Source organism: Babylonia areolata, chromosome 32 (genome assembly GCF_041734735.1).
Source record: "Babylonia areolata isolate BAREFJ2019XMU chromosome 32, ASM4173473v1, whole genome shotgun sequence".
Classification (NCBI taxonomy): Eukaryota; Metazoa; Mollusca; class Gastropoda; order Neogastropoda; family Buccinidae; genus Babylonia; species Babylonia areolata.
Window position 1 is genome coordinate 8,262,314 of NC_134907.1, and position 10,782 is coordinate 8,273,095.

The window sequence follows — 10,782 nt, forward strand, 5'->3', positions numbered from 1 at the left end:
AAATATGTAGGAAAATATGTGTCAGGGTGCCCAAAAATGTGACCAAACAAAATTTCATACTTTCGCCAGACCAGATTGAAAATTTTCCATACCAAACACTACTCCAAACTGATAAAAAAAATAAAAATTTAATTGCTACACTGCTGATGAAATAGATCAGCAACTATCCCAGCACCAAGGTTTTAATTTTTATCATTTTTTGTTGTCCAATTTAGGTCTGTTAAAATCATTAAACTCTGTCTAATTTTTTCCAAGACTTCTCCAGACTTCATGACTGTACCAACCCTATTGTGTATTGTATGATATTTAAGCCGTGTCCGACTATTACCATCAGAAAAGCTGAGGAGGCAATTGCTGTCCCAACTATCTGGGCCAGAATTTGATAACAGTGGAGAATGCCTTGCCCAAATAACATCCCCATTCTCTCGGCCAAGAGGGTTTTAGAACAGTCGGCGGTGGGATGGTTCCCAAAGGCCAACTATACTCCCCCGCATAGGCGGGTAGTAGTTTGCACAGGACAGGAATCAGCCCCCTGCTGGAGTCTGCACTAGTGGGTCACAGTTAAGTATGTGTAATTAAATAAGTATCTAAAACAAATCCAGTATGATAAATAGAATTGCGCAATCAACAACCATCTACCTGAAGATCTAGTCATCAGCCCCATCCACACGTAATATGCAGCTTCTGTTCCAATGTGTGTGTGTGTGTGTGCGTGTTTGTGTGTGTGAGAGAGAGAGTTTGTGTGTGTGTGCGTGTGTGTGTGTGTGTGCATGCATATGTGTGTGCGTGTGTGTGTGTGTGTGTGTGTGCACAGAGTGTGCTTGCATGAGTATGCACAAGTTTTTATATTGATATGCACTTGTATGTATCCTAATTTCTACTGTATCTGTGTTTGTGTATGATTTTCGATTTATGTTCGTATCTTGTTATGTGCTATCCCCTCCAATATTCCTTGTGACCCCGGTACACTTGGTAATAAAGACATATTCTATTCTATTCTATAACACACCAAGGCTGCATCCAGTGCAATCTTGCCTTTTAGTTTACGACTCAGTCCTTCACAAAAGAATAAGCTGTAAATGAATCCCCACTGCTGCAATCAAACCACTGATACCATACAGCTATGCAGCTTTCACATTGCTGTTGGCTTGACTGTAAAAGGAGGAGTTTGTATTATACTCCATGTTTGGTGTTACATATACTTACCATGTCAAACTGATGCAAACTAGGCCTATCGGTTTGCTCTGCTTGGCCAAATTTTGCGCGGCCAACAGTGAAAAGACGAGCAGTGCTGGCCCGGTCCGCTCTCAGCCAATCAAACGCCTCTAAAAGCTATAAGCGCTGAATCATTCCTTTGGCCAAGGCTCTCCACGCCATCTTGTCAGGTTTACGCTCTGTCTCGTCTTACGCTTTGACTGTAAACTTATTTCAATCTAATTTAAGCCGAGCAAAAAATGTTGAGCGTATACATGAAAGCGTCATGCGCTGCCAGGGAACTACTCACTTCTGTGCGGGGATGCCTTTGCGGGTGAGGTCGACGCGCACCTTCTCCCCAACGTGTCGGTAGATCTCCGTCAGCGTCACCACCGCCGCCTCCCTCACCTGGCTGTTCTGGTCGTCCAGCAGTTTGCAGATCGCAGGCACCGTCTTGGACAGGTGCAAACATCTGGCGCCATACCTGAAGGTGTGGGTGGAAACAAGCGTGTGAGCTGTTAAGCAAATCGCTGGCACAATGAAGTTATGCATCATGTATTTCAGCCTGTTGCCCTGGACAAGCATCAAATCAAAATCCCCAATCACCACACAATATCTTACAGTCGTATCAAAAGTACTTTCATTCTGTCAAAAATATTTTGAGCGCAGTTTCTTTTCAAATATTCTTGGCAGTCAGTGGTATCCAGTGATGTCATTTTGTGTGCCTCTCAGTCTCATTTGGTGCAGAAATCTTGGCAATTTTGCTGCTGGCCAGTCCATACCACTGATAGTCACTTGAATGTAGTCATTCAGATAAAATGATAAACCAGGGTTCCCTGTGCAGCATGCTTCTGTGAATATTTTTTTTTTTTTCTTTTCTTTTTTTTTTAACAGCAACAAAAGGGTTGTCCTTAGCATTATTCTGAAGAAAAATCCACTCTGGCAGTGTTGCCGCACTCTAGGCGATGCACTCTCCCAGGGGAAAGCAGCCTGAATTTCACACCGAGCAATCTATCGTGACACAAAACATGATACAACGCTCCCTCTTATAAACAAGAAAACAAGAAGCCAGTTCAAAGCGTTAACAGTTGTTACAATACAGAAACTCAACAAATAACATGAAACAAAGTGACAAGTCATTACAACACAAAACATTACAGCATACAGACCAAACAAATAAAATGTAAGAAACCACCATAGACACACAAAATCAAAATCGCCAAAATCAAATGGCCAGAAAGACGCTGCTCTCACCGATTGATTGTGTTTTGCAGACAGACGAGGACCCCTTCACGTACGTGCCACAGCTTGTGAGTGAAAGCCCCTGACATCCTCTCAAAGACGTACTGCGAAAACCAACACAAACAATGAACGTTCCATGACCAGTTTCATAAGACCCGGCTGCTCTCTCTCTCTTCCTGGCAAACACTTCAAGTAATGATGTCACTATGTGGATGTATGTGTATTAGCAAGGGCTTTGTCGTTGTTTTTGTTTAGCTGTGGGTTTTTGTTTTTTTCTTATGTCAATGCTGAACACCCACCCTCCCACTCCTCCTTCCACCTGCATGCCTGTTTTTACTTGAGCTGCTCAAAAAATATTTCAACATAAAAAATGTGTTTGTGTGTGTGTGTGTGAGAGAGAGAGAGAGAGAGAGAGAGGGGGGGGGACAGACAGACAGACAGACAAGACAAGACAAGATAAGGCAAGACAAGTCTTGTCGAGAGAGAGAGAGAGAGAGAGAGAGAGAGAGAGATTCAGTTTCCGTTTCAAGGAGGCATCAACACACACAGAAAGATCCTTTTACATTTGCTACACCATATAAAAAAAAACCGAAGAGGAAACAGAAAGTAGCATATGCCTGACCTGTACATACACCCAGTGCCATGGCCTGGCCTTGAGAGCTCAGTATAAACAAGGGTGAAGTGACAAAAGAGAGACAGAGGCAGAGACAGAAAAAAGAAAAGGAATAAAAAAATGAGAGACAGAGGGGAAAAAAAAGGATACTTAAGTGTTTCTACCTCATGTTTCCTTCCTTCCCTGTTGTGACTTCATCAAATCTGTCCAATCCCAGCAATACACTTTTTCACACGGTAACACATTTTCTTTTTCCCACCCGACATTTTCTTCCTCTGCATTTAAGAGTTGAGAGAAGGAGACTTCAGACTTGTCAACAGACAATGGAGTGACACAAGCAAACTGGCTGCGGACCATGCACTATGGAATGCCCTGACTGCCTCATGCAACCAACAGTATGGAAGCACCTGTGCTCAAGTCATCATCTACACAATAATACTAATGCAGTAACACTAGCAGAAGCAGACAACCTACAGTCTCAGGAGACAATGGATTTGTGTTCTGGGTGATATCTATGGCGCAAAGTCTGTTACTGCTCGACAAAACTATTCAAGAAAGGCAGTCTCTGCCAAACTTTGTGCAGGTGGGGTCTGATGCTGGTCTGTCTGTCAGACTCTGGGCGTCCCTTCTTTGCCGTTTCGTCTCTTACTGTTGGGCAAGTGTCTCTTCAAACTTTGGAGAGGCCTTTCTGCAACTGTCTGCCTCCAGGATGATCATTTAATGAGTACAGCTTCCAACAGTTCTGGGCTGAAGTCCAGGGTCTTCAGAACTCTTTTTGCAGACATCTATGTCATCTATACGATAGTCAGTCGTGTTCAGCTATGACCATCAGAACAGCAGAGGAGGTAACTGCTGTCCTGACTTTCTGGGCTAGAATTTGATTACAGTGGAGAATGTCTTGCCCAAGTTACATCCCCACTCTCTCCGCAAAGGGAGTCTTAGGACAGTTGGTGTTGGGATGGTTCCCAAAGGCCAGCAGCACTAAGAGCCAGTGCGATTTGCCACCTAGTTTGAGAGTCATAGTCCTTCAGAAAAAGACTAAGCTGTAAATGATTTCCTGTTGAAATAGAGACACCACTGATAATACAGCTCTCACTTTGCTGTTGACCCAACTGTAAACTTACGGCAATCTGTGATATAAGCTGAGTGTTGGACCAACACATCATCACTCACAGATCATGCCAGCACAGGACGTACCTGAGGGGAGGAGGCGGGCATCATCAGCTTCAGCAGCAGCTGCTGGGCCTGCTCCCTGACCTGGTCCTTGGCGTCCCCCAGCCGGTCTATCACTGACGGCAGCACTGCCACACACCATCGAATAATAATAATAATAGATAGTACTCATATGGTGCAAACTCCCCAGGTAATGGGCTCTAAGCACCATACATGAAACAACACACATATATATATATAATACTTTAATAGTGTATAATAATAATACCTTTGCACATGAAAAAAAGAACACAAATATATGTATCTATACACCAAGAAAATAACACAAATTGCAGGTATGAACAATCACACACACACACACACACACACACACACACACACACACACACACACACACACACACACACACACACAGGACAAAACAAATGCACTGGTTAGTGCTGACTATAACAAACCATAAAATATACATTTCACAGGTAGGTATTCCAATGCTGTTTTGGTTTGGTTTTGGCATTTATGAAGGGGAGTAATTAAAGAGGTCTTCCTCAAAAACAGAATCAAAATTATATCAGCTTATATAGTAATGTCTTGTTTTCTGAAGATTTTATCAAAAACTTCCAAAATTTCCATGAAAGCACAGGGGTCAAATAGGAGCAAACAAGCAACCAACAAACCAAGACATTCACACCTGTACAACAATAATTTAGAATAAATTAAATAACAAAACTGGAATACATTACTAAAGCAATACACATACAACCGTAAACTTAGCATGCCATCACCAACAAACATATTCCTTTCTGCTTTCATTGACATGAACATTGTGACAGGCAGGAACCAGCTTCACGATCTTTATGAGGATCACTGGTGGCCTGGGCCTCTGATGCCTCCCAGTGCCAGTCAGTTAATCTCCATCACCATAATGTAAAAACAGCCGTGACAACCATATAGCTAAAGCTGGACCATAGCCAGGAAATGCATGCATGTGTGTGTGTGTGTGTGTGCATGCTACACCACAGGTCTGTGTTGTGTTGTGTTGTGTTGCTTTGTGGTGTGGTGTGGTGTGCTGTGTGGTGTGATGGTGTTGTTTTTGCACTGTGTTTTTGATGAGCTGTGTTGTTTTGCCACATGAAAACTATCTCAGGATGCTAATGCTGTATTTTGGTGAGGTGTTGTGCTGTGTTGTAATGCGTTGCATTTGTTGATGCAACAATAAAATTATTCATGATGCTCATGCTGTGGTAGCGTAGTGTAGTGTAGTGTAGCGTAGCATAGTGTAGTTTAGTGTAGTGTAGTGCTGAGTTGCAATGCAATGCATTACTGCATTGCACTGCGTGTACTGTATCACACTGAATTGTATTGTAAACTTGTATTGTACAGCAATGAGAAAATTACTCAGGGCGCTCATGAACGTTGTATCTGAAACTGTTACCAACTGCTATCCATACGAATGGACCCACATCTATAAGTAAAATAGACGACAAGTACCAAGACCAATGTCCCATAGAGTGAACAACGGAAACAGCAGTGTCCATGAAGGATAACAGTTATAATCCTTTTATCTTTCTTTTTTTTTTAGCTAAAAGTACCTGTAGTACACAAGCACACACGCACACACACACCTGTAGTGATGTGGGGTTTGAACTCCTCTCCCATGCGATCCACCATCAGACACAGCACTTCCAGGCCATTCACGGACACCTGCAAAAATGACACATACATGTATCAATGTCCACACACACAAACATCTGCAGAAAAGCACGTCAATAATAACACAATAAAATTTTTTTTTAAACCGGGGGGGGGGGGGGGGGGGGAATTATTCATAAAGAAGCCGCAAAGGTTTTTAAGCCACAAATGTCTCTCTCTCTCTCTCACACACACACACACACACACACACACACAGAGCAAAAATGATCACCTTCAGTTTGAAACCTGCACCATAAGCATTACCTGATGTTTTCCGCATGATGTAAGCTGTCTGAGCATGGGCAATTAATTTGAATGTCTCATTTGCATAAAGGCCATAGTGTAGATTTTCAGGGGAAAAACATGAACTAGCACACTTTTACAGTGAGTTTTGAATTCACAATGAGTCAAAAACGGTGTGAATGAAACACAAAATAGACTGGAGACTGACGGCAACACTTGATTTTACTCAGACCATGTAATTGGGAAAACCCACAACATTGGAAAAATCCACAAACAAGCTGCACCATTATTTTAGCCGCAGGGGTCCTAGATGAGAGGAAAAGTTTGCAGCTAACAGTCCAAATGTTACGGTAGTAGCAGTAATAACAATAACATCAATAAATATGATAATAACAATAATAACACTTTAACAGTAGCTGTAATAATAGTAATAATAATGATAATGATAATAATATTATTAAAGAAAGGAGGAGTTTGTATTATACTCAGTCTGACATGGTACAGTATATGACACCAACTAGGCTTCCAGTAAGTTCAATGTCTTGAGTGTCCCAGAAACTCTTTATAGTATCCCACTTCTAGGGGTCTCAGACTACCTTAGAGGGTCACTCTAATGCTGCACATTCTAATCAAATCTGCACTACTACACACACAGTGTACGACGGCAGGTATACCTTATTAACTAGTTCTAGTCATAATCTTCTAGGTTTCCGGGCTAAGAAGGGCACACGCGCATCACTCTCAGTTAAAATGACATGAACAAGACCAGTTCATCTGCTTCTCATTCAGCCCACGTAAAATTTGAATCAAGTGTATAGGATGAGGTGACACACCAAGGTCCCATGAGCTACATGCAGCTAGCACATGTTTTAAAGAACCAACGGCAACAAAAGGGTTGTCCCTGGCAAAATTCTACAGAAAAACCGAATCTAAAGAGAAATATGCTTGTGTATATGTGTGCATGTGACTGAAATCTGACTTGACTGACACAGGAAACAAACGAGTGCCCAAAGGCAGCTGTCAGTCGGCTCTACCCAGGTTGAAGGCGGCCTGTTGTGCAAATGACTCCATGTTTGTAAAGCACTTAGAGTTAGGTCTCTAACCTAGGCACTAATTAAGTACTGCACTTATTGTATTGTATTGTAGTATTGTATTGTATTGTATTTGTATTTGTATTTCTTTTTTATCACAACAGATTTCTCTGTTTGAAATTCGGTCTGCTCTCCCCAGGGAGAGCGCATTGCTACACTACAGTGCCATCCATTTTTTTTGTATTTTTTCCTGCATGCAGTTTCATTTGTTTTTCCTATCGAAGTGGATTTTTCTACAGAATTTTGCCATGAACAACCCTTCTGTTGCCATAGGTTCTTTTACGTGCGCTAAGTGCATGCTGCACACGGGTCCTAAGTTTATCATCTCATCTGAATGACTAGCATCCAGACCACCACTCAAGGTCTAGTGGATGGGAAGAAAATATCGGCGGCTGAGCCGTGATTCGAACCAGTGCGCTCAGATTCTCTCGCTTCCTAGGTGGACGTGTTACCTCAAGGCCATCACTCCACATCACTCCACTGTATTGTACTGGATTGTAGTTTTTGTCACAACAGATTTCCCTATGTGAAATTCGGGCTGCTCTCCCCATGGAGAGCGCATCACTATACTGACAGCGCCAACCATTTTTTTTTTGGTCTTTTTTCTGCCTGCAATTTTATTTGTTTTTCCTATCGAAGTGGATTTTTCTGTAGAATTTGCCAGGGACAACCCTTTTGTTGCCACGGGTTCTTTTACGTGCGCTAAATGCATGCTGCACATGGGACCTCGGTTTATCGTCTCATCTGAATGACTAGCATCCAGACCACCGCTCAAGGTCTAGCGGAGGAGGAGAAAATACTGGCCACTGCTAGTGTGATTCGAACCAGTGCACAGATTCTCTCGCTTCCTATGCGGACGCGTTACCTCTAGGCCATCACTCCACATGGTCTCTGATCTAAGACAGGTGCCATATACGATATAAATATTGTGCTCAGTTTGGTCTCTGACCTAAGACAGGTGCTAATTGTGCTTAGTGTCTGCTCTCTGACCTATGTATTGAGCTTAGAGTTTGGTCTCTGACCTATGACAGGCGCTAATTAAGTATTGCGCTTAGTGTCTGCTCTCTGACCTGTGTATTGAGCTTAGAGTTTGGTCTCTGACCTATGACAGGCGCTAATTAAGTATTGCGCTTAGTGTCTGCTCTCTGACCTGTGTATTGAGCTTAGAGTTTGGTCTCTGACCTAAGACAGGTGTTTTTTTAAGTATCAATAATAACAACAACAACACTATTTATAATAACAATAATACTGACGCCATTATTTCCTTCAGAAACTGAAGAATAAAACCAGAAAAAAAAATAATAATATGCAGAGACAACAGCCTCCTCACCTTGTAATTGCTGCAGCTGACCCATCCGGCCAGCCCATCCACGAAGCGGTCAGTGTCGTCTGACTTGAGGCTGGATAGGGGGTCACTCAGGTAGGACACCAGCTGTGAGTGAACCGTGAACCGTTTCTTGACATCCTGGGTTACCACCCCTTCCAGGAAATTGTCCAGGCTCTCCGCCGCCATCTTGGGCAAGGCAATCAATCACAGTTTGTAGTTTGTGTTTTTGTTGTCTGGTTTTTTGGTGGGGTTTTTTTTTTTTAATCACTCCACTCAGTCAACACAGTTGAATTAGGCAGCACACATACACACCACACACCCCCACACAAGCACAAAAGAGGTTTACGTAATCATAAAGACTACTGGAGACGTTGCATTCAAAGTAAGTTTGTTGGGGTTCGTTTCTTCCTGTTCTGTCGGCGTTGATGATGACAGCACACAAGCACTCACGATTTTTTTTTTTTTTTTTTTTTTTTATGTTATCATGCAGAACTCTTGTGACAGTGGTGCTATCATGAGGGAAAAAGAATTACACAGCTGCAAGCTGCACTGGAGTCGAGTGAGAGGAAAAGCTGACAGCAACACAGCCACAAGTCCTTTCATAAACAGTAAGAAGTGAGCCGAAGGAAGCAACGGATGATGTTTCTCTGATCAGTTTCTTTGTCAAACGTTTTTCTTTCCCTTTTCTTTGTTATTTCACAGCCAAGAACCATCCAAGAGTTCAGATGGTGAAGTGGTTTCTCCTGTTGTAGAAGAAAACTCTGAAACAAATGAAACATTAAATCAGTGAGTCTACAGAAAATCAAAGCAGAAGTATTTCTTTTCTCGTTTGCAGTCACTGACACTATAGTATTATGAACGTTTTATTCTCAACAATACAAACAGCATTCTCTCTCTCTCTCTCTCTCTCTCTCTCTCTCTCTCTCTCTCTCTCTCACCACAACACACACACACACACACACACACACACACTCAGTCACACCAAACACACACACACACACACACACACACACACACACAGAGTACAGACACAGTCATAATGATATACACCAAAAATAATTGTTCAGGTGTATTTTCTGCTGGTTGCGTGTGTGTAAATATATATATATATATATTTTTTTTTTTTTTTTTTTTTTTTTTTTTTTTCGTTTTTGTGTGCGTACATACATGTTTGTGTATGGTGTACTTGATGCATGTATGTTTATGCATAAAACTGATTACTTATTTTATTGAAAACACCATGAGCTCCCTGTCTGGGAGGTGAAAGCATCAATCTGCATTATCATCATCATCATTATTAATCATCAACTGATATACCACACAGTCTGACAGTGACAATATTGAAAGATATTCTCCCCCCTTCACAGAGACAACAAAAAAGTGAACAGAGAGACAGACATTGGAAGCAGCTGTATTAGCATTTCTCACAAGGACGACAAAAAGTGAACAGAGAGACAGACATTGGAAGCAGCTGTATTAGCATTTCTCACAAGGACAACAAAAAGTGAAAAGTGAACAGAGAGACAGACATTGGAAGCAGCTGTATTAGCATTTCTCACAAGGACGACAAAAAGTGAACAGAGAGACAGACATTGGAAGCAGCTGTATTAGCATTTCTCACAAGGACAACATAAATGTGAACAAAGACAGACATTGGAAGCAGCTGTATTAGCATTTCTCACAAGGACGACAAAAAGTGAACAGGGAGACAGACATTGGAAGCAGCTGTATTAGCATTTCTCACAAGGACGACGAAAAGTGAACAGAGAGACAGACATTGGAAGCAGCTGTATTAGCATTTCTCACAAGGACAACAAAAAGTGAAAAGTGAACAGAGAGACAGACATTGGAAGCAGCTGTATTAGCATTTCTCACAAGGACGACAAAAAGTGAACAGGGAGACAGACATTGGAAGCAGCTGTATTAGCATTTCTCACAAGGACAACAAAAAGTGAACAGAGAGACAGACATTGGAAGCAGCTGTATTAGCATTTCTCACAAGGACGACAAAAAGTGAACAGAGAGACAGACATTGGAAGCAGCTGTATTAGCATTTCTCACAAGGACGACAAAAAGTGAACAGAGAGACAGACATTGGAAGCAGCTGTATTAGCATTTCTCACAAGGACGACAAAACGTGAACAGAGAGACAGACATTGGAAGCAGCTGTATTAGCATTTCTCACGACAAAAAGTGAACAGGGAGACAGA

The 10,782-nt window shown here is 42.0% G+C and overlaps 1 protein-coding gene across 7 annotated transcripts in view; it reads right to left on the reverse strand.

Moving 5' to 3' along the window:
- Positions 1 to 10,782, reverse strand: part of LOC143276500 (CLIP-associating protein 1-A-like) — a 238,099-nt gene that overhangs the window by 219,356 nt on the left and 7,961 nt on the right. For all 7 annotated transcript variants that reach the window (XM_076581029.1, XM_076581028.1, XM_076581027.1 and 4 more), the window contains exons 2-6: positions 8,576 to 9,333; positions 5,845 to 5,923; positions 4,247 to 4,350; positions 2,449 to 2,540; positions 1,505 to 1,678 (exon numbers count right to left, since the gene is read on the reverse strand). In XM_076581029.1, the coding sequence (XP_076437144.1) occupies positions 1,505 to 1,678; positions 2,449 to 2,540; positions 4,247 to 4,350; positions 5,845 to 5,923; positions 8,576 to 8,758 (632 nt within the window). In that variant the 5' untranslated portion in view covers positions 8,759 to 9,333. The remainder of the gene's footprint in view (positions 1 to 1,504; positions 1,679 to 2,448; positions 2,541 to 4,246; positions 4,351 to 5,844; positions 5,924 to 8,575; positions 9,334 to 10,782) is intronic.